Source organism: Phyllostomus hastatus, unplaced genomic scaffold (genome assembly GCF_019186645.2).
Source record: "Phyllostomus hastatus isolate PE091 unplaced genomic scaffold, TTU_PhHast_1.1 phas_contig_432, whole genome shotgun sequence".
Taxonomy (NCBI): Eukaryota; Metazoa; Chordata; class Mammalia; order Chiroptera; family Phyllostomidae; genus Phyllostomus; species Phyllostomus hastatus.
Genome location: NW_025333880.1, coordinates 2,836,911 through 2,861,426, shown reverse-complemented (window position 1 = coordinate 2,861,426; position 24,516 = coordinate 2,836,911). Strand labels below are relative to the sequence as shown.

General features: G+C 34.1%; 1 protein-coding gene across 6 annotated transcripts in view; it reads left to right on the top strand.

The window, feature by feature from the left end:
- PPP1R12A (protein phosphatase 1 regulatory subunit 12A) overlaps nucleotides 1–24,516 on the top strand; it is a 141,976-nt gene that overhangs the window by 92,131 nt on the left and 25,329 nt on the right. For 2 of the 6 annotated variants that reach the window (XM_045844970.1, XM_045844973.1), the window contains exons 9-17: nucleotides 1,600–1,724; nucleotides 10,134–10,349; nucleotides 11,566–11,660; nucleotides 12,473–12,577; nucleotides 13,670–13,837; nucleotides 14,235–14,411; nucleotides 19,351–19,441; nucleotides 20,710–20,910; nucleotides 21,153–21,321. In XM_045844970.1, coding sequence (XP_045700926.1) covers nucleotides 1,600–1,724; nucleotides 10,134–10,349; nucleotides 11,566–11,660; nucleotides 12,473–12,577; nucleotides 13,670–13,837; nucleotides 14,235–14,411; nucleotides 19,351–19,441; nucleotides 20,710–20,910; nucleotides 21,153–21,321 — 1,347 coding nt within the window. The remainder of the gene's footprint in view (nucleotides 1–1,599; nucleotides 1,725–10,133; nucleotides 10,350–11,565; nucleotides 11,661–12,472; nucleotides 12,578–13,669; nucleotides 13,838–14,234; nucleotides 14,412–19,350; nucleotides 19,442–20,709; nucleotides 20,911–21,152; nucleotides 21,322–24,516) is intronic. The other 4 variants (XM_045844972.1, XM_045844974.1, XM_045844975.1 and 1 more) reach the window with 4 other exon arrangements.

The following is a 24,516-nucleotide window of genomic DNA, read 5'->3' as shown; positions in this document are numbered from 1 at the left end:
GAAAAGAAAAAAATAATAAAATGAAAGAAAATCTGTTGAATTTTATTTTTATTGTTTATTTCTTCTACACTGTAAGTGCTGAGAGGTTAAGATATTGTGTCTTTTCATTGACTGATATGTTCCCAGTACCTAGGACAGTACTTGAAATATGGAGACAATAAATATTTGATGAATTACTCCCTCTATTTAAGTGGATTGGTTTTGGGGGGGTGGTTTTTGTTTTGGGGTTTTTTTGGGGGGCGGGGTTTGGGGGGTTTTGTTTTTTTGTTTTTTGTTTTTGTTTGTTTGTTTGTTTCTTCAGGAAAATGGTCTAATTAGGTTACACATGATTTGTATTTAACTGCTAATAGGCTTAGCTTCCATTGAAGGAAAAAAGGTATTATTTAACAGTGACAAAGTTTATTAGGCTGAGTGTAGCTGATTCAATTTATTTGGAAACCTAAGGTTATAGTGGTTTTTAAATGTGATAGTTTGGTGTTGCCTTTGTTATCGTTTGAGATGTGCTTTTCACCTTATTAACATTTACAGATGTTTTTGTAGTCACAAATAGAACTGAATCATTGCAAATTCAGATTGTTGGTGGGATGTTTATACTTGCCTGAAAGATAAGGCTTTTTAAATATTGTCTTCTTATAAAATGTAACACCATACAGTGATGAATAACTTAAGGTGGAAGATTTCTGTGGAAAACAGATGGTCTAAAGGGAGAGAGGTAGTATAATGAAAGTATCTCATATGGCTTTAACGCATTATATACTTACTCCCCAAAGTATAGAAGGATACCAATCCTGCCCCATTTTGAAACCAAAGGCATGTTTAAAACTAGATAAAATGGCCTTTGACCATTTGGAAAATAAGCTTTTCTAGTTCCTTTATAAATTATAGTTAAAGATTTAAATTGTATGTGACCATTTGGTAAAAGCCAGTCTGACTAATATGTTGAGATGTAGTCTTTGAATTTTTTTCGTACATCAGGTTAATATTTCTAATATTGACAGAAGTCTTTTACTCAGTGATTATCAGTTGGAAATTGTCTTGATACATTGTGAAAAGATATTCAACCTGGTATTATGCCCATTTAACTATAGACTTTATAGGGGTGAAAAGGCATGCTCATTGTGATACTGAAGCATACTTTTTGTCAGTAAGCTGATTATTGACAAAAAGCACTTTTAGATTTCCTGGAATAAAGAGCAGCCATCAGTTTAAGATATATGTTGATCCACTAGAAAATTGCACAGTTTTTATGTTTTTAGTACCTTTTCTTTATGCATTCAAGTTTTAAATATAAATTTAAAAGACTTTTTAAATTTCTGTAGTGTTAAAAGTACAACAGTCAGATTCGATTTGTGCTTTTTATAGTTTGCAGTTTGTCATGTTTCTTCATATTTTCTTACCTACTTCAGCAAACTTACTGAGACATTTCTAGAAACTCTTTTAAAAATTCACTTGTTAAAAGGGATAATAATAGTGAGAGAAGTCTTTGAATTAATAGAACATTAAACAAAAATAAAATATAAAATGGTATTTTTCCAGTCATTGAAACCAAATTCATATAGAATCTTGACTCTTAATGTTCTTCTTTTTTTATTAAAATAGATAAGACAAAACCCATGGCTTCTGTAACTAATGCCAATACTTCTAGTACACCAGCAGCTCCTATGGCTGTTACTACACCTCCTGTGTCATCTGGTCAGGCAACACCCACATCACCCATAAAAAAGGTAAGCCAAAATTGTGTTTGCTAAAAATACATATATTCTATTTAAGTATCATTTGGGCAAAAGCCTTAAGACAATTCTAAATTTTATAGTTTCTTATTCTAAAAATATTTAAGGTTTTAGAATAAGGCTATTTTCTTCTAAAATTTGACTAAGCTTTCCTCTGAACCATATTATATTCTTTTTTTAATGCTTTTGCAATTGATTATATTATAGTTGATAGTTACCAGAAATAAATGGCAGAAAGATTAACATTTTCATATGAAAATGAATAATCAGTGGTTTTTATTTCAGTTGAAACTTTTGAGAAACACAGGTCTTTTTTTTTTTTATCTTTTATCTCTGTAAAATAAAAGTGCATTTTGATAATTTTACATGAGTATTAAGTTAAGCACAAAAAGTACTACCACAAGTCAAAGAGAAAACTAGAATCTAGGTTTTTTAACTCAATACAAAGTACCAAGCATGCAAGTATGGCATACCAGTAAGAAGAGCGTGATCTTTGATGACAGACCAGAGATTAGCTCCTGACGCCACCTGTTGTAAGTTTATTCCTTGAGTGAGTTGTCATCTTCCTTATCTAACAAACAGGAAAAAAGATGAAAATAATAAACAAAGAAAGTCAGTCAATATTGCTAAGCTCTGGTTGAGAGAGCCTGGCTAGTGGCTGAAGCTCCCAAAAAATTTAATTTCATATCTTTCTCTTCTCCCTTATTCTGTTCTCCATTTGTTCTCTGTCCTTTTTTGCTTCCTTTTCTGCACCAAACTGCTTTTTCACCAGTGTGTTAATCTTTTTAAAGACTTTCTTTTTTTCTGCTACTCCAGAACCTGTACTTCTTTAAACCCAAATTAAAGATTAAAAGTTCTGGGGTTTTTTTTGCCTACTTATCTCTTTTTAAAGGCTTCTTTCCACCATCTCTTACTTGCCTGTTTCAAGCATACTCATGCCCCTCTCCGTGTATACACACACACACACACTCATCTGCACACACTTGCACACATACTTTTTTTTTAAAGAAGTTTTTGCAAAACCATTTAAGAATTGGTTGCAATCAGTATAACACTTGACCTCTAAATACTCGAGTATGTATCTCCTGGATATCTCTCTCACTCTCACACTAAAATGATCATATGTAGGGAATTTAACTTTGATATAATACTATTATCTATGTTCACAAATGTACAGATCACACTCAAGATTTTCCCAGTTTTTCTCCTAGTTATAATTATGTCTGTTTTTTTTTTCAAATCAAGGGTGCACTCAGGGATTGTACACTTTCTGTAGTTATCATGTCTCTGCCTTTGAATTGCTTATTTTGTTCCTTGTCTGACATTATTTGGTTTGCATGAGTTTGAGGACTGATTTTAAAATCCCTATAGTGTTTCTTATCTCAGTGTCAATCTTGCCAATCTTTGGACCTGGCTCCAAGTGGTCCAAATGTGAAACTTTTAAAAGTGTAAAGTAGAAAATATTCTTAAAATTTATACTGTTAGTAATAATTTTCTTCTAAAACTTTTCTTAAGGGAAATAAAATTGTGAATTCTAGGTGTTAGAAATGTGTGGATTTCACTGTTCAGTTTGAATATCAGGAAACAATATGAATGACTAGTCCTTTTTACCTTCTGTAGTCTAGAACTGAGGGCTTCTGAATTCAACTAGATCCGATGTTCATATGATCATTATGCTTTAAAATGGAATTCTCCAGAAGCAGCCTGTATGTCTGCAGAAGTTTTAAAATGGTTATCATGCCATATATAACTGGTGTCACCATGAGTTGCTTTAACTAAAGTTTTATATACTCTTAGAACCCATATATACTTCTTCAATGAATACTAAACTTTAGCTTTTTTATTTATTACCTGTTAATACTTAAATTTAAAAATAATCCCAAAAGCTTTGTCCCCTTGGAATAGTTGGCCATTAAACTGGCTGTCATTCTTTTTGAGTATTTAGCTAAGCCATGCCTTACTTACCACAGTGAGTTACAGTAGACTTCTCGTGATCAATTATATTTTTCTCAAGCACAGCCCCAGATTTCTGGCAGTTTACTTCTTGATTTGTGCCACCTACCTTAATTGAAAGTAGATACTTAATAACTTTTTTAGATTAGTGAGCTAATAACCTGCTTGCTTATGAAATTCTGATTCTGAATTACTTCTGTTTGTGATTAAATTGATCTGACACTGTTTGCTTCCATAATTTACATATTTAGAAATTCCAATTCTCAATTTCAAGGATCATAACTTAATTTGAAGATTATATTGTTAATTTGTAAATGCATCTTTAAAGATTTTGCAATTAAGAGTTCTATTTTTAAGCCCTGGCTGGTGTAGCTCAGTGGATTGAGCACGGGCTGCGAACCAAAGTGTCGCAGGTTCGATTCCCAGCCAGGGTACATGCCTAGCTTGCAGGCCATAACCCCCAGCAACCGCACATTGATGTTTCTCCCTCTCTCTTCATATCCCTCCCTTCCCTCTCTAAAAATAAATAAATAGAATCTTTTAAAAAAAAAGTTCTATTTTTAGATTCCCACTCACTACTACGCTTCTAACACTTAGACATAGTTATCTTAAGTTCTCTGGTTTCCACCACCAGTCCATAAACTTCATGGGAGCCCTCCACACATGCATAAGCAAGGAATGACTCACAAACAGGAAGCTCTAAAACAGTATTAAATATCACTTATATTTTTTCATTTTTAAAATATATTTTATTGGTTATGCTATTACAGTGGTCCCATTTTTTTCCTCCCCTTTCTCTCCCTCCCCTTGCACCCTACCTCCAACCAGCATTTCCCTCCCCACCCCTTGGTTCATGTCCATGGTCCATGGGTTGTACGTATAAGTTCTTTGACTTCTCCATCTCCTATACTGTTCTTAACCCCCCCCTGTATATTTTGTACCTACCATTTATGCTTCTTATTCACTGTAGCTTTTCTCCCATATTCCCCCCTCCCTCTCCCCACTGATAACCCTCCATGTGATCTCCATTTCTGTGATTCTGTTCTGTTCTAGCTGTTTGCTTTGTTTTTGTTTTTGTTTTTTTAGGTCCAGTTGATAATTGTTTGTTGTCATTTTACTGTTCATATTTTTTATCTTCTTCTTTTTCTTAGATAAGCCCCTTTAGCATTCCATACAATAAGGGCCTGGTGATGATGAACTCCTTTAACTTGACCTTGTCTAGGAAGCATATTATCTGCTCTTCCATTCTAAATGACAGCTTTGCTTTATTGAGTCATCTTGGATATAGGTTCTTGCCTTTCATGACTTTGAATACTTCTTTCCAGCCCCTTCTTGCCTGCAAGGTTTCTTTTGAGAACTCAGCTGACAGTCTGATGGGAACTCTTTTGTTAGGTAATTCTCCTTTTCTCTTGCTGCTTTTAAGATTCTCTCCTTATCTTTAACCTTGGTTAATGTAATTATGTGCTTTGGTGTGTGCTTCCTTGTATCCAATGTGTTTAGGACTCTCTGAGCTTCCTGGACTCCCTGGAAGTCTATTTCCTTTGCCTGATTGGGGAAGTTCTCCTTCATTATGTTTTCAGATAAGTTTTCAATTTCTTGTTCTTCCTCTTCTCTTTCTGTCACCTATGATTCGGATATTGGAACGTTTAAAGTTGTCCTGGAGGTTCCTAAGCCTCTCCTCATTTTTTTTGAATTCTCGTTGCTTCATTCTGTTCTGGTTGAATGCTTATTCCTTCCTTCTGTTCCAAATCATTGATTTGAGCCCCAGTTTCCTTCTCTTCACTGTTGGTTCCCTGTATATTCTTATTATTTCACTTTTCCTATCCTTCACTTTTTCCTCTATTTTGTGACCATACTCATAAACATTATTTCTGTGAGCATCCTGATTACCAGTGTTTTGAACTCTGCATGTGATAGGTTGGCTATCTCTTCATCACTTAGTTCTCTGTTTTTTTGAGCTTTGATCTGTTCTTCCATTTGGGCCTTTTTTGTTTGTTTGTTTCAATGTGCCTGTTACATAGTAAGGGGTGGAGCCTTAAGTATTTGCCAGGGCAGGGCAGGGCAGGGCAGGGCAACCCACCTCACTGCATTGTGGTGCAGTATGTTGGGGGCGGGTACCAGAGAGAACAGTGCTACCTGCTTGGCTCTCAGCTAGCTTTCAGTCACTTCCCCCACTACCCACAAGCAAATTGAGTCCTTCTGGTGCTTATTCCCGGGAGGGTGGGCTTGTGTACATTCTAGGACCCTGTGGGTCTCTCCAACGAACTGTCGAGTTTCCCCCACTGCCTCAACCCCCACAGGTTTTTTTATTCAGAGATTTTGAGGCTTTATTTCCCTGGGCTGGAACCCTGAGTTGCATGGTCTGTCTTGCTTCCAAGTTGTTCCTCCTGGTTTATCCACATACAACTGTGGATCCACCTGAACCTCCGTCTGCCACTTTGCCATTTGTCCTCTCTACCCCTCCTACCAGTCTAGATGAATGTTTCTTCTTTAACTCCTTAGTTGTTAGACTTTTCACACAATTTTCTGTTAGTTCTGGTTATTTTTTGTTTTCAAATTTGTTGTTGTCCTTCTTTTGGTTGTGCAAAGAAACAAAGTGTATCTACCTATGCCTCTATCTTGGCCAGAAGTCAGTATCATTTATATTTTATAATAACTTTTGGTAGCTACAGAGAAATCTAATTGTATTTAAGTTGTCTTCCCTTAAGCTCTCAACTTCTTCACCTAAAAATAAAAAATAACTGTTGTAGCAATGAGATCATGCCTGTGATTTGTGGAAATGTTAGCTATAAAACCATCACTTTAATTTTATGATTTAAAGTTTTAACTAACAATAACTATATATAGCTCTCCAGTCAAAATAATTATTGTTAGGATCTCTGAAAAAGATTACTTACTCCACTGTATGTGCTTAGATTTCAATAAAAATAAACTTTTTTCTTTACTAGGTGGTAAAAATTAGAATTTTGAGGGAATTAAATGTTTTAGTTTATTGAATCTAATCAGTAAGCATAATAATAACTTAATAGAAGACCACTATATTCTGTAGGTTTATGAAGTATGCCAATAAAAGTGTGCATATGTAGAATTATAGTTTAAAAATAGAAGAAAGCACATTTGATTTGATGTAATGAAATTAGGACATTGAGATAGATCTTGAAGAATGAGTATAATATTTCAACTAAATAGAAGGAAGGTTTATACAGTTTGTTGAAAGGGAGAAAAGAAACAATGTGTGCCAAGTAGGGCTAATGTGGAGTATTTTATGTGGAAAATGAGTTACCTTACCTAGGTTGGTAGATTTATAGGGTACCAATATAAAATAAAACAGGAAAAGTACAGCTAAATTGTGAAATATCCCCATTTCTATGGTAGCTGTTTTTCTTTTTATAATTTGATAACAATTATAAATGTTTGAAAAAGGCCATGAGAGAATTACTCTTTATGGAATATATTTTGATAGCAATGCACAGGTACATCTGAAGATGAGAGGCTGGTTTAGAGAAGGTTATGAGAAAGTCACTGAAGTTGCCCAGGATAGGAATATAAATTAGAGAAGTGACAGTAGTCTTAAAAAGAAGAGAAGGCTATTTAGAGACTTGACATCTAATTTGTAAGTGGAAGAACATAACCAAAAAAAGTCTAACATGACTAAGAAGTTTCAGTTGAAGAGAGTATTGACACCATTAACAGAAACATGGAACTAAGACTTGGTTTGGAAATAAAGGTGTTTGATTTTAGGCATGTTGAGTGTCAGATTCCCATTATTGTTCTTGAGGACCCATTCTAAAGGTAAATAGAAATTTAGGAATGGTCAGGAATGTGATTTGAGGAGTCAGACTGAGCTGAAGAGTAACAAATTGGAAAAGGAAAATAAGCTGAATTCGATTAATATTTAGCCTACTCCCAAAACCCAGGAGAAGAAACTGGAAAGAGCACATGAGAGATCTGAGAACATACTCTTGGAGTATTTATGTTGCAGGGCCATGACAAGGAAAGTTGATAAAAAGAACAACAAAAAGACAAAAAAAGGGGGGTATATTAGAAGAGTAGGAAAGTCAATACAGTGTCCTATTATGAAAGCCAAAATAAGATTTTCAGGGAGTGGATATAGTTGAACATTTCAGAGAGGTTCATTTATACCCCAAATAAAATTGATAGGTGCTTTTTAATACATACACGAGGACTTAAGTGCAAATTTATGTTAGAGTGGAAGTATATTAATTACCATCGTGTTGCAAATGTTTGCTTCAGAACTGGTATTACTGCCTCATTTTTCTCAACTCTAAAATGTAGTAATAGTATTTCATTGGGTCATTATAAGATATAATGAGATAACCCATGTGAAGCACTTAGCTTAGGGCCTGACACCAATAAACATTTGTTACAGTTTCTGTTACAACATTCAGTAAATGTTATCTGCTGAATGACTATTTTATTATGAAGAAATAACATTTGCTTCCAGTTTGGGGGAAGGTTCTAGGGCAGGGGTTGATAACCATGGTCTGTGGGCCACAGGCAGCCCACACTGCCTGCTTTTATGTAGGCCTACAAGTTAGAATGGCTTTAAATGTTTTTAATGGCTGCGGGCAAGGGAATCAAAAGAAGAATATTTTATGATATAAATTCTAATTCCAATGTTTTTACATTAAACTTTTATTGGAACACAGCCACCTTTTCACTTCTGTATTACCTTATGTCTGCTTTTGTGCTACAGTAGCATAGATGAGTAGCTACAACAGAGATTCTGTAGTCTCAAAGCCTACAATGTACAATTTGGCCCTTTATAGGAAGAGTTTGCCAACCCGTCTTCTAGAGTACTGTGATTTCAGAAATCAGTAACCAATCACCTCAATGCCAATCATATGGAATGAAATATATCAGTTTCCTGAACTTTTTCAATCAATGGAGCCCTTAGTGTTTTACTAATTTTTTTTCCAAAGTGCCACTTGGCCAAAAGAAACATGTTTGTTTTATTTATTAAGTAGTTAAATGCAAATAAGTTAATAATGAAAGAGTTTGTAGTGTCCAACAGATGTCAGTGTGCTTCTTTCAGAACTTTAGAATATCCCGTAGAGCCCCTGTGATTTTGTTCTGGTGCCCTAGAATGCCTCTACACATTTTGGGAGCAGGAATGCTGCATGTGTCTATTTTCAACCCTATTAACTACTAGAGGTACCAGAGGTCTTACAACAGTTTTGTCTATGAAGTAGCTCTCTGACATCATGGGTGCTTTAACAAACTGTTAAACTGCTAATTACAGCATCCTTCGGCAATAAATATGAAAGAAAGTGTTTTCAAAAGTATCTATCTGATGTTTGTAGCAGCTAGTTAGTTGCTATATTCACCCATCTATATTTAACTGATTGAATATTTAAATTCTGTAAGTGAACTTGACACGAGCTAGTTAAAAATGAGAGATGTTTCATTTTTAGGGCTGTTGGAAAGATAGCCTTGAAAATGAAATAAATATTTGTACAAAAAAGTTTTTAGGTGAAATATTTAATACAATACTTAGTGTAAAAATCAAACAGTAAATATAAGGTTATGGTATTAAAATATCACTGAAAAAATATAACTAGAAAATGTGTCACTAACTTTTGTTGTCGATTATGTTGGATTTAAATTTTTAACCTAAATATATAAATGAATAAGAACAGAATTTAAGTGCAATAGGTTGTTCACTCAACATTCTGTATTATATGCTCTGTATGCTTTAACTGCTTTAGAAGATTCTCTATTAGATTCTTTCAGATTTTCTCATGCTGAAAATGGAACTTGTTTTCAGTGATTTTTAAAGATTGGCTTATTATGCAGTTGTTGGGTTTTAATTTATCATACAATTCTTTTATAGAAGAAAAAAGTATGTTTTGTTCATAACTTCCTTTTCTGTTTTCATACTTTCAATCTTTATCTCTTTACCCGTCTTATTTTAATTGGCTTTAGTATGATTTCATTGCTCCTATCATGCCTGTGGTGGAATCAGTAGATCCTGCATCATGGAGGCAGGGCTTGCGCAAAACTGGCATTGTTCTTGTGCCCAGTAAGGGTGAAAAATCTATGGTGAGGCATTTCTATGTGCAAGGATTTATATTAGGTTACAATATAACAAGTTTAATATGAATATTAGTTCCAACGATGCATGGTTTTAAGTCCTTACAATGTGCTCATTCCTGTTCTCTGTATTTGCATCATAATTTTTCTGTGTGATGTAAAGTGTGGAGTGTGTTTTCTTATATCTAACTTCTGAAAAGGCAATTCATTCCTTTTTCAGTTTTAGATCTTTGACACTTTTGACTAAGACATTAACCTACTTAGTAAAAGTGTTGCTCCTGAAACTATTAACTGTAATTTTATACATTTTTTTTTCTGTAAACTTATCATTTCCAGCTATGGACTGATGTCTTGACAATTCTTTTTTTCTTTTCTTTAAAATTAAAATAAAAACAGTTTCCAACTTCAGCTACAAAAATTTCTTCCAAAGAAGAAGAGAGAAAAGATGAGTCTCCTGCATCTTGGAGGTTAGGACTTAGAAAGACTGGCAGTTATGGTGCACTTGCAGAAATCACAGCATCTAAAGAAGCTCAGAAAGAAAAAGACACTGCAGGTGTTATGCGTTCAGCTTCAAGTCCCAGACTTTCCTCATCTTTGGATAATAAAGAAAAGGTAATCTATTTCATGATCTGGTTTCTACAAAAACTAATGATTTGTTTTCCAGGAACATCAGATCTCTTGGATTTTTTACTATGTATCTTTAGATCTATGTATCAATTTAATTCACCTACCTTAATGAATTACATGTTAATACAAATGTACCTACCTTAAACCAATGTCCTTATGGATCATTAGATATTATTAGACTGTACTCAATTAAAGGAACCCTTCATTTTACTTGAGAATTCATAACAAAAAAATGTATCAAGGAGGAAGTTTATTTTATTAGGAAAGTTTTCCTAAGTTTAGGAACACGTTTATTCTAGAATATGATTATACTCCTAAGTTACACTTATCTAGGATTTCCAATTTTTTACTTGCTTTTTTATCACAAGCAACTTTGTCTTAATGAGTAGTTTTAATCACTTATTTTGAAAAGCAGTATTAAATTGCATCACACAGAATGTACCACAGTTCATTCAGTGTTACTTCATATCATTAGATTATTTATTTTCCATGGCATTTTTAGTGCTTGGACTTTTCTTTCATATTTTTCCCCTGTATTTAGGAGTGTTTCCTTGTATCAGAAATTCAGAAATGGAATTTCTCATGAAGTAATTTTAATGTTTTTATTTTGTATAAATGTATTGCCCAGTTTTCCCAACATACAGATGCTGATGTCTCAGATACCGTTGTTGAAGCACTCTCAATCAGATATGGATATACATGATTTGAGTATTGTTTTAAATATTGTAATGTTATATTTTAAACAGTAGACTAGCAAGATAGTAAATGCCTTTTATAACATAAGTATTATAAGTAATTGGGACTTAAGCATAAACCATATTTTCTGGAAGAAATAAGCATATTTTATATTCTGATGCCACATTACTTTAAGTAATCTGTTACAGAAGTTTTAGAAAAAGTTATTAAAATGTGGAGGAATTTTTCTTTTCTTATCTTAAAATATTATGTAATTGTAGATAAAAGGAAAAAGAAAATAAAATTAGTTTAAACAGGCTGTCCTTTAGTGCATATAGTAGTACTTGATTATTGATAGACATCAATTTTATAGTTTGGCAAAGAACTATGGAAATACTGTAAAGTAAACTGTAATGGCTGTATAATTATATATTGTTGAATACTCTTTCTTTAATAAGCACTCTTGGCAGAGCCTACAATTATCACATAGATTTATTTTCACTCATGTTTTTTTCCTGTTGTATAGGAGAAAGATAGTAAAGGAACTAGGCTTGCATATGTTGCACCTACCATTCCAAGACGACTAGCCAGTACATCTGACATTGAAGAGAAAGAAAACAGGTGGATTAACTATGATTTGCTTTATGTTTTTACTGTAAAATCTTTATTATCTAGCATGAGAGTTAAAGCATGAGCATTATTGGAATTAAGTTGGGTATAGATTGTGGGAAGAGATGGAGGGTATTCCTAAGAGAACACAATGGACTCCTGAGGAAATTCTGGCTTGTAGTGTTCATGAAATAGCAAAAAACAAATAAAAAACAAATAAGCATTGTGTTTGGAACAGAGTAAGGGGACAGTGATGGCAGATGAGGTCACAAAGTAGTACATGCTCTCTAAATATGTGGAACATACTGAAAAGGAGAAAGAAGAGGGGTAGGAAAATGCCCTTACTTAATTTAGTTTCTTCTTATTTTTCAGCACATAGAGTATGAGAACTTAATATAGTTATAATCCTGTTATAATATCTAATTTTGTATCTGGACTTACTTAGCATCTCATATGCTAAATATGTATGCTAATATATATTTTTATTTAAGCATTGTTTTTCATCAGTACATAATGTTCTATAGAGTAGATCTTTTGAGGTTAAAGTAAGGACTTCCCTTCCTCACACTGTGGACATTTAAATTGTCTAATGTAATCATAAATTAAACTTCTGTAAGCCTCTTAATTTTTCCCCTATAAATAGGATTATACCTTAGGGATAGAATCTTTAGAAGTGGAATTACGTCCACTTAATAAATATTCCACATGTTTTCCCAAGGGATTTTTCTAGTTTCTACTTCTCCTTCTAATGCTTATTAATGTACAGTTTTGTTAGCCCTGTTTATAAATTATCTACCAGAATCTGAAGGATATTTTTTTCACAGAGACTCTTCAAGTTTGCGAACAAGTAGTTCCTATACAAGAAGAAAATGGGAAGATGATCTCAAAAGGAATAGCTCAATTAATGAAGTATCAACTTATCATAAAAGGTAGTAATATAATCCTTAACCAACTTGTTTTGTATTTTATAAAAATATGAGGTAATTAGTTTGGACCCCTCAATTTAACATCATATAAGAAAATATGTGCTTATCTTAAATATATTGTATGTTGTTTAAATGAAACTTTATTTGAAGACAGAATATATATTTAAAGATGAGTGAAACTTTGCTATTAATGCCTTTCTATTATATTCCAGTGAGTCCTCCTATAACGTCGTCAGTAGGTTCTCCTACTTGAAGTGAAATGGTATATGACAAAACAAATTCTACCTTAGGCTAATTGATATAAACAAGAGTTAAGTTCCTGTGGAATCTCACCAATCTTTTAGTGAAACAATGTTGAGTGAAACAACGTTATTCGAGGACCTACTGTATATATTTTAATTCAATTGAATATACTATGAATTATCTTTTAAACTGTAGCATATTGAAAAGGAAGTCCTTGTCTAATTCACTGGACCAGTTGAAATAGATCAGTGTCTTAATAGATCTGGCCATCATCTGGTGACCCAGAAAGTTTTCACTTGTCTTAGAACTCAAACTATGGAAATGCCTTGAATTAGAATGTTGGTAATATCATGAAGGGGGTTGGGAAGTGAGGTCTATAAATTATTTCATAGCTAAAGGCAACCAAAAAGAAGAATAAAAGAGAAACCTGTGTAATATAGGTAGGCATGGATCACTCCTGAGGATGTGGCCCATTGCTGAACCAATTTTCTTCAAAAATGTTAGTCTTAACTTCCCCAAATAAATCCAAACCAAAAGTGTTTTTTCCAAACCCAGCCTGGCATGACCAGATGATCTGGAATAGTTCCCAGAAACGTAAAATATCCAATCAGACCACCTTTGAGTCTTGTCGAGGAAGGTGGGAGGCAGTAAAATCATACACTACCAAATTAGTGAAATCATCTAGACTCTAGCAAGTTGTAGGTGCAACTCTTGGTGCTGGAGCTGGTGGTGTATTTAGGAACACAGTTTTTTAGATTTTTCCCTAGCCTTGTGAATCTGTGTAATGTATAGACATTAACTATAGAATACACATACAAACACGTCCTATATAGATATGACTCTTTCCTTTAGTTGCTCCTTTGGTAGAAGACAAGATGATTTGATTAGTTCTAGTGTTCCAAGCACCACATCAACACCAACAGTTACCTCTGCAGCTGGGCTTCAGAAAAGCCTGCTTTCCAGCACAAGCACTACTACAAAGATTACAACGGGTTCTTCCTCAGCAGGCACACAAAGCAGGTGAGTCACAGATACATTTTGTGTTCAGGCCTACTGTGTGCTTATGTATGTGCATGCATTTTTGTTTAGAAGATTGTGGGGCTCTGGATTTTTTTCATTTACCTTGTTAAAATTATTTACAAACAAAAATTGGTTCCAAAAAGAGACTGTTACGCATGTCTGGGGGAAAAATTAGATTCCTGAATTACAAACTTCCCTTGAAATTAGGCTGCTGAAAATATAAATTTCTCTCTTTGACAGATCTGTTTAACCTTTTTGTTCATAGATGAAACATGTCTTGCCTTGTGTTTTTAAAAAATCCATCCCTGTAATCACACGTTTTCAGCTGCTAGAAAGTGCTTTCATTGTTTAGCTGTTTTCCTTTTCTCTTTTTGTGTTGCTTCTTGTGATGCTATAGTACCTCAAATCGTTTGTGGGCTGAGGATAGTACTGAAAAAGAAAAGGACAGTGTTCCTACGGCAGTGACAGTTCCTGTGGCTCCAACTGTTGTAAATGCTGCAGCCTCTACCACAACCCTGACTACAACTACTGCTGGCACTGTCTCCTCCACATCAGAGGTCAGGGAGAGACGCAGGTGTGTAAAGGTCCTATTAGGACTGCTGCTGTATCTTGCCCAGTGATGAAAGTTGTTTGTTTTGTTTTGTTTTGTTTTGTTTTGTTTAATCTTGTGAAGTTGGTGACCGTCTCTCCAGTAGGTTAATAAATAAAATGTAAATTGATATAATTAGCCATTGTTAGCATTCAGACTTGATAGCCCATCTTGAACAGTATTGTTTTTGTTTAAAGGCAGTAAGCCAGACCGTTGTCTTCTTATTTGGCCATCTTTTTTTAATGGTTGGTTTAATTCAAAATATTTTTATTATGAAGATCTAAACACATGTGGTCACGCTCATAGAAAACTAGATGCAACATGACAAAAACAGGTTTTTTCATTCTTCCCATTGTTTATCTCATCATTAAATCTGATGGATAATTAAGCTGTTTTCGTTATTTTTGAGAATTTCCTTTTAAGAGTCTCTTGGTGAAAAAAGGCTTCTTGTTCATATGTACAAGCCCAATATAACTATGTTGAGTACATTCACTTAGTTTTAATTCTGGTATATAGAAGGCACTCGTTAATTAAATTTTTTTAAGAGCCTATGAATTTGTGTGCTCCTGTCAATGGTACGGAATCATAGATGTAGAAAGGAACTTACCTATTATCTTTTGTGATATACTCAATTTACAGAAGGAAACTGAGGCCCAGAGATATTAAGTGACTTTTCCACTCTGACATAGTGTGAGAGCTAAGACCATGCCCAAGATTACAGAGGACTCAGTCCAGTCTTCTTGCTATAGCATTCTTAGTCCCTGGCTTTGAATTTCATTTTTCCTCTTGAGAAACAAGAAAATCTTAGGAAGCTAAATGTAACATTTTTTATATTTTATTCTTGCCAAATTAAATTAGCTACATAACTGATACTTTCTTTCTAAAATGCTGACCAGGTTAACTTTGTCGTATTTCTGGCATATAGTGTTCATAGACAGTCTTAAACATCCTTTGTTTCTGGTGCTCACAAAGTGCATCCTTATAATAAGATCCTTAAGTAACTATGTGTGGTGATTATATGAAAAGTAACAAAATGTTAAATTTTTAAATGTAAGTTTCTTCTGTCAATATATTTACATTTTATTTTTATTTTTGTGGTGACATTTAATAATACTTCTGTAAAACCACTACAGATGGCTCAAAGATTGTAATTTGAGGACCAGTATAGGTTGTATCATATTTGAATTATCCTTTCTTTATTTTTTTTATAAATTTAAGTCAGTTTGAGGTTTTGGAAGTGTTCTTAATAAGACCATACAGCCTAGAAGCAATCAGTTAAGGAGCATAGGCATCCATCATTCTCTTCTAGTGAAATAAATTTGAGAGTTTTGCTTTTATGGGGCAATAGGGTAGGAGCGTAAAGGGAGTAAAGGATCAGGAGTCCTAGGTTTTTTATTCCTTCCTCTTCTGCCTTAATCCCAAAGTTAGAATTCTCTCCAGATCAGAATTTTTTCTGTAAAATGAGGTGTTTGATTTGTGTAATTTTTAACCCCCAGAATTCTTTTAACTAGTATTCTATATTTTAAATATATTTTCAGTGATAATTAAAGTCTGATGAATATCTCCCAGAATCATACGTTGTTTCAAAACAAATTATGATTCTTAACTTCAGATTTTTAAATGTTTTGTGTTGTAGAAAGTTGAATTTCAACTTTTTAGAATTAATCCTAAAAGACATTCAAGATTGAGAATTAAATATTTGGAATTACTGTAAGGACAGAGCAGGTTCTAATAGCATTAGAAACAAAATGCCTATTGACATTTTTCCTGGTCCCTTACAGAAAATTTGTTTGTCTTACCTTGTTTCAGTGATGTTTGCAGTAATACTAATGTTTGTGTTTTGTTTCACGTCAGATATTTGCTTGCAATTTTAAATACATTGTTGGCCTCTTTTGTTCGTCTTCTAATTAAAATACATTAATTTTTTTTTCAAAATGTGTATGGCTGTAAAGTTGCCTCCAGAATGTATATATGATAATTTAAGAATATATTGTGGCTGAAGAAAATTGAGTTAACACATTTATGCCATCTTAGGTACCATTACATATGTACTTGTGGATATTATGTAAAGTTACCATACATGCTATTAAATTGCATCATGTTAAAGAATTTTCCTGTTTTTGTTGACCAGGATTGGGTAAGGAGTTCTCTTTTTGTTAGTTAAGATTTCCAGTGTATTAACTTGAAGGGAGTGGAGTAGGGAGAAGAAACTAGCTTTAAGTACGTGATGATAGCAGATTATTTTCATTGTTTAAGTATTTCTAATTCTCCATGATATTTTAAAACTGCCCAACAGTACCTTATTAATAATATTATATTTGTAGCATGGATTCACACGGAGCTGTTGCTTTAATATAACTGCTCTTTTCTACCATTTTCTCTTCACTCAGCCACCTCCCATTTGCCTATTTATCTTCTCTATGGAAGGAAAAAAAGCTAAGTGAGAAACAAGAGTTAGTATTCAGATATTTAAAGATGTAACTTGGTTGACTAAACAAAATATAAACATTATGAATAAATACAAATATTTCAGCCAATAAATGCCAGTGGATTTATATATATCTATATAGAGAGAGTAATTACATTTATTGGAAAAAATCTTTAATTTAAAATAGCAACTTATGGGTTGCTCAGAAAATCATAAACAGTATAAGATGACTGGGGAGTAAACTTATATTACCCTAGGTAGTTATATGAAAGAGATCCAGTCTGACAGGATGATATAGTAATTATTAAAGCAGTGATGGAGTTTGGTATATTTTATCTTTTTGATGATTAGCTCTTTGTAATTAAAAATACGTAAAATATATGAACTATTTTTCTTATCTACATCTCCTGTTCTTAGAGGCCTGCTCTATATAGGCACTCCCAAGATGGAGAAAGAAAGTGAATATCATATGGAAACTACCAAATACAAGAAATATATGCATTAGAAATTGATAGCCTAGATTTTTATGCTAATTTGGGGCAAATGTATGGGAAACTTAAATGAACAGATTTTATAAGTCTTCTAGCTATCGATTTTTATCCCCCTAACCTGCATATGTTAAACCAGATATGATAAATCGATTTTTTAACATTTTATGTCAACTTGAAACTTTGAAAATCAATCTTGGCTCCTTGGAAGAGAGTGTGGTTGATTAGTTATTTGCCATGGAGTAAAAAGGGCAAGTGTCAATGCAGATTTCCTTGTTCTAAAGTAAATATGAAAGCTTTGACCATTTAAATAGTAGGAGTTAGAATTTAGTAGTTCAAATTCTTGCTTTTATAGCAGCTCTTGAAATGCTGAAGTGATATGAAACTATATGGGCTGCTATAAACTTTCTTTTTAAGTTTTGTTTTGTTTTTGTTTTTTTGTAAGATTTTATCCATCCATTTTCAAAGAGGGGGCAGTGAGGGAGAAAAAGAGGGAGAGAAACATCAGTGTGTAGTTGCCTCTTGTGTGCCCCGTACCAAGGACCTGGCCTATAACCCAGGCATGTACCTTGACTGGGAATCAAACTGGCAAGTCCCTGGTTCACAGGCTGGCACTCAGTCCACTGAGCCACACCAGCCAGGGCGGGCTGCTATAAACTTTTGTTTAATCAGATTTACTATGTCATCTAGATTTCATCTACTTTTACTATTTTCTTCTTATCTGGTAGAAGTCCAAAAAGCAATAAATTGCATAGGATCTGTTGGTGCATAAATATGTGTTAAATGAATGAATGAAAAGAATAGCATTGGACCGTATTTTCCAAGCTGATCTCATGGAACACTTTTCCACATTTTATGTGTACCACCAAAGGAAAAAAAAAGATGTATTCCCTACTTAAATGATTTTGAGAAATGCTGGATTAAACTAGCTTCTTCCCTCAGTGCTTCTCAGACCCTTGAATATATTGTGATTTTCCAGGAGACACATTAGAATGTATAGAATTTTCCAAATTAAAACACCAACATCGACAAACAAGCTCCTCCTCATATTCCAAAATTAATGTTTCTTAACTAATAACAAGTTTATTGGTTATTTCTTCTTTTGTATTCTTTTGTATTACTTGGAATTACTTGAAAAGTCATAGCATTGTTATAAAAATAGGAAATATCTGTCATATTTCAATAAAAAACTTAAAGCTCTAGAGAGTTGATGGAGAGGCAGAGTGAAAATTATAAGAGAGCCCTGCAATACATAAAAAACTCAGGTAATTCTGATCACTTGAGGGGAGTTTTCTTTCTGTATTACAAGGCTCTGTCTTACCTTTGATTTTTCAACCCTTTAATTATTTAACTCTTAATATAGCTTGCATGCCTTTGAAATTATGCATATCCTAAGACAGGATAGAACATAGGTTTAGATTTATAAGAGGAAATTTAATGAAGATAAATTATCCTAGTAATGCTGATTTTAAAGCAGTCCATGTATAAAACCACCTGAATTTTTAGAGAACTTGTAATGTGAACAAGATATGATATCTGCCAAAGACAGCATTAATAAATGCACAGTGATACAAATGCAGGGAGTACTGCTTACTCTCTAGTCATCCCATATTCTGAATGTTACATTCGGTCCTAGCCATTTTACCATAAAGACATAGACAGTCTAGAGTTTAGCCAGATAACTTCACATATGATCTAGGAAAGTGTTGCAGGGAATCTAAAAGGGGACAATGTGGAATGACATTATGTGGTGGTGGTGGTGGTGGTGGTGTTTTTAAAAACAACTATAGTTGGGAAGAATTTGAAAAATGCTATGTTAGTATGATTAGTTCTATTTAATCTAAAAAAATTATCAGGTTGAATTTCAGAGTGGATGTAACCATTTTCTGAAGACACTTTTTCCTAAAATCTATTAAAATTCTAAACTTGTAAGTTTTGCCCACATTCTTAGGTAATAACATTCACAGATATTGTATCTCCAAGTAACAATTATTATATATTACTGTAGATCATACCTCACTCCTGTTAGAGATGAAGAGTCTGAGTCCCAAAGAAAAGCAAGATCTAGACAAGCAAGACAGTCTAGAAGATCAACACAGGTATATTTATAATGTGTATAATATATGAAAGTTCAAAATAAATTACCTTTTTCTTTTCACTTTTCTGTGAATACATTCATGTCAATATATAATGTGAGTAAATCATTAATGATAAAAATTGTTTTCATACTCCTCCCATACCCTTTTTTATATCGATACACTGTTACTATTATATTTTATCTAATTAGCATATGCCTTGTACCTCCTTGAGCATGTTTTATTCCAAATATGGTATCTGACACAGGGTATTTGATAAGTCTTAAAATGAATTAATCATGTATGATAATAATTAATAATAATTAATAATTAATAGGACATTTAATTATTAATAGGACATTTCAAAAGTCTGGAAATTTAAAATTTGATGGAGCCATATATGAAATGTTCTTTTATTTATTTACTGTTAGAAAAACCAAAGGCATGGTAATGCTTATTAGTTTGAATAATGCAAAATACATCGTTAAAAAATATATTTTATTTATGTATTTTAATAATGTAATTTATGTAATTTAATAATTAATTAATAATGTCTACTAATTATTAAAGAATTCCATGAATATTTGGAGTTAGGGGAAAAAAATCTGTTAGGTTTATCAAATAGTCACTGTACAAGTATGAGAAAAATGTCACTCAGTAGTTATCATCTCATTACCTCCTCCTTGATTTGGTAATTATATCCCATATATCCCTTTGTGTTTTTTCTTTCCTCCAGTTTAGCACAAAAGTTCCGGTTCAGCTGTTTGATCCTTACCATTAACTAGCATATCAAGCTAAATAAAACTCTTTGCTAGTTTTAATAACATTAAAACTAATAATATTAGTATTTTTTCTGTCTTTGTACCTTCTTGAAATCCAACCTGTTCTTCAGGGTTTAACCTTTAAAATTATCTCTTTACTGAAATCTGTGTGTGTGTGTGTGTGTGTGTGTGTGTGTACACACACACACACAAATATATACAAATTTAATATAGAAACAGTGCATTTTTGGCTTTTGCTGAACCTTTTGGGAATGTTTACGTTCATATGGTATTTCTCTCATCTCCTATGCTATTTCATTAATTCCTTGAATATAGAGATAATTTCTTACACATTCCCTTCATAGAATGAATGTGTGTTGCTAGGTAGAAATTGTTTCAGTTTGCAAACCAATTCCAAAAATGCATATTTGACTTTCAATACTTTCACATTTCCTTTATCTGCTTACAAAGTATTCCTTCTAAATAAGCTTTACCGCCTCTCATAATTAAATTTATCTTTTTTGTGTGCAGGGGGTGACATTGACTGATCTTCAGGAAGCTGAAAAAACAATAGGAAGAAGTCGTTCTACACGAACCAGAGAACAAGAAAATGAAGAAAAAGAAAAAGAGGAAAAAGAAAAACAGGATAAAGAGAAGCAAGAGGAAAAAAAGGAGTCAGAAACATCTAGAGAAGATGAATATAAGCAAAAGTACTCCAGAACATATGATGAGGTAATAGTATACAATGACCCTGCTAGGTCAAATGGTAGGAATAATTCTTGTGATTTTCAAATCTAAGAGAGATTTGTCTTATCAACAAACCATATACAAAATACTCATAAGGATTTTAATTAGAAATCCGAATTATTTTGACATGAGTAGAACATCACTTTTCCACTGAAGTGAATTTAAGTGTTCTATGTGTTTTTAAGTGTATAATATTTCAGAAGGATTTTAAATCTAATATTTCACAGACTTACCAGCGTTACAGATCTGTATCAACTTCAAGTTCAACCACTCCATCCTCTTCACTTTCTACCATGAGCAGTTCACTGTATGCTTCGAGTCAACTAAACAGGCCAAATAGTCTTGTGGGTATTACTTCTGCTTACTCAAGAGGATTAACAAAAGAAAATGAAAGAGGTAAGAAGACCAAATTTTGAAAACACCTTGTTTTCTTCAAATAATCCTTTGTATTGTTTTTTCCTAATTAACATTTCAACAGAAAAGAAGTAGCATTCTAAACTGGGAGTCACTCTACTTAAATGATAAGATGGTTGAGAATGAGAGAAGTAGAAAATTAAAAAAGGAAATTATATGAACTGGCTTTAATACATGTATCTTTATAACCTAAGGTGTCATAAAAATCTTTACATCAACCAATATAGAAAAGTTAGTATACAAGAACTGGTGGAGTAGTTTATTAGTGCTTTACATTATTTTTTTGCCTGTTATGTTTATATCTTTTACATTTTTTGGTGAAATTGTTTTAAACTAAAATCACTTAACACATGTAATGTCTTTGCTAAAACAAAATTGTTATGCTTATTTCTTTGAAAGGGGATTTTTTTTCAGGTATATTGGCATACTGGTGCTCACTATTAACATTTCCTGTTATTTCATATAAACTTTCTAATTTAAATTCTAATTGATCTTTATTTTAAATCAGAGAAGGGTACTAAATAAAATTATTTCTAATTATAGACATTTTATGTTTTAAAAGCAAATTCTCATAGCTTTAGTCATGATAATAGCAATAATCATGTAGGATAGACTTCAGAAAATTAACTTTTTCTTAATTTCCAGCTGCTTTTCTTTTGTTGGTCATTGAGATGTTTTAGTTCTTTAGTCCATTAAGTTGAGAGGTCTGTATAATGTTCATAAAAATTTTGAGCCAATATTTAAAAGTATGGATATTTGCATAATAGTTCAAATTTCAGTCTTCTGTTGAATAATTGGAAGACTCGGCATCACTGAGTCTGAATTCTCATATGTTATCAATTGTCTAGAGCCCAGTAGTAGCAGCCCTCCACCCCCTTGGAATCGTGCCCTCCTGGCCCATTTGATATATTTTTATTACATTGCCATTTAAAGGCATTGTAGTTTAAGGTCTTTGCTATAAACTGATTCCAAAAATAACTTTAAAAACCCCTCTTAATACTATAATTTAGGGTTATCTTTTGCTGTGATTCTTCGCTAATGATACAGAGAGCCTTTTAGAAATAATTGCTTTGTTCCATATGTATTTACTTCTTTTTAATATATTTTATTGATTATGCTATCACAGTTGTCCCATTTTCCCCTTTCACTCCCCTCCACCCTGTACACCCTCTCCCACCCACATCCCTTTAGTTCATGTCCATGTGTCATAAGTTCTTTAGCTTCTACATTTCCCATACTATTCTTGCCCTCCCCCTGTCTATTTTCTACCTACTGTCTATGCTACTTATTCTCTATATCTTTTCCCCCACTCTCCTCCTCCCACTCCCCTGGTGCTAACCCCCATGTGATCTCCATTTCTGTGGTTCTGTTCCTGTTCTAGTTGTTTGCTTATTTGCTTTTGTTTTAGGTGTGGTTGTTAATAACTGTGAGTTTGATGTCTTTTTTTTACTGTTCATATTTTTTATCTTCTTTTTCTTACATAAGTCCCTTTAACATTTCATATAATAAGGGCTTGGTGATGATGAACTCCTTTAACTTGGCCTTATCTGAGAAGCACTTTATCAGTCCTTCCATTCTAAATGAAAGCTTTTCTGGATAGAGCAATCTTGGATGTAGGTCCTTGTCTTTCATGACTTGGGATACTTCTTTCCAGCTCCTCCTTGCCTGCAAGATCTCTTTTGAGAAATCAGCTGACAGTCTGATGGGAACTCCTTTGTAGGTTACTGTCCCCTTATCTCTTGCTGCTTCTAGGATTCTCTCCTTCATTTTTACCTTGGCTAATGTAATTATGATGTGCTTTGGCATGTTCCTCCTTGGGTCCAACTTCTTTGGGACTCTCTGAGCTTCCTGGACTTCCTGGAAGTCTATTTCCCTTGCCAGATTGGGGAAGTTCTCCTTTATTATTTGTTCAAATAACTTTTCTACTTGTTACTCTTCCTCTTCTCCTTCTGGTACCCCTATAATTTGGATGTTGGAACGTTTAAAGAGGTCCTGGAGGTTCCTAAGCCTCTCCTTGTTTCTTGAATTCTTGTTTCTTCATTCTTTTCTGTTTGGTTGTTTCCTTCTTCCTTCTAGTCCACTCCATTGATGTAAAACCCAGTTTTCCTCCCATCACTACTGTTTACCTGTGCATTTTCCTTCCTTTCTCTTATGATAGCCTACATTTGTTCATCTAATTCATGACCAAAATCAACCGATTCTGTGTGCATCCTGATCAGTGCTTTGAACTGTGCATCTGATAGGTTGGCTATCTCTCATTGGCTTAAAAATACTGACTGAGGGGCTCTTAATTCTGTTTGAGCCATCTCCCCCCCACCCACCTTTGGTCTGGTCGAGCCTGTTACATATGAGGGGGAGCCTTAAGCGTTCACCAGGGCGGGGGACCTCAGTCTCTGGATTGTGATGTTGTATGTGGGTGTGGGGTTTGAGAGGGAACAAGGGCGCCTGCTCCTCTCTCTCTAGGACTTCAGTCCCCTCTGCTGCTTCCCACAAACAGATTGGGCCCTTCTGGTGCTGGCTTCCAGGTGGGTGGGCTTGTGAACTTTCTAGGACTCTATGGGTCTCCCCAAGAGCCTCCTGTGAGGTTGAGAGATTCTCCCAGGCTCAACTTCCACAGGTGTTTTCAATCGGTGCCTTTAGGCTTTGTTTCCCAGCTCTGGGTCACTGGGTTGCTCCGTCTGTGTGGCTACCCGTTTTCACCTAGTTTATCTGCCCACGAATGTGTGACTGCGAACCACCAGCTGCCTTGTGCGCCTCACTGCGTCTGCTCGTTCCACGCCCACGGTCTGCCACCAGTCCGTTTAGCTTCCCCTGCACGTCTGGGGTCAGCCAACTGCTGTCTGTGCCCTGTGCGCCCTTGTCTGCCAGCCACCGCTTTTTCCTGCCCAGACCCTTTGACCCCTCTCCGTAGGCCTCTGACTCCGCCCCTCTTACTGGTCTGGATGAATGGTTGTCAGACATCCATTAGGTTCATTTCTCTCTGTTCTGGTTGGTTTTTGTTTCTAAATTTTTGTTGTCCTTAGTTTTGGTTGCACGAGGAGGCACAGTGCCACTACCTGTGACTCAATCTTGGCCCGAAGTCCTGTATTTACTTCTTAAAACATATTCAAAGGCCGTAATCTTCTAATATATATGTCCAAAGCCATTTTAATTACTTCAGGAAGGAAACATTTTAAG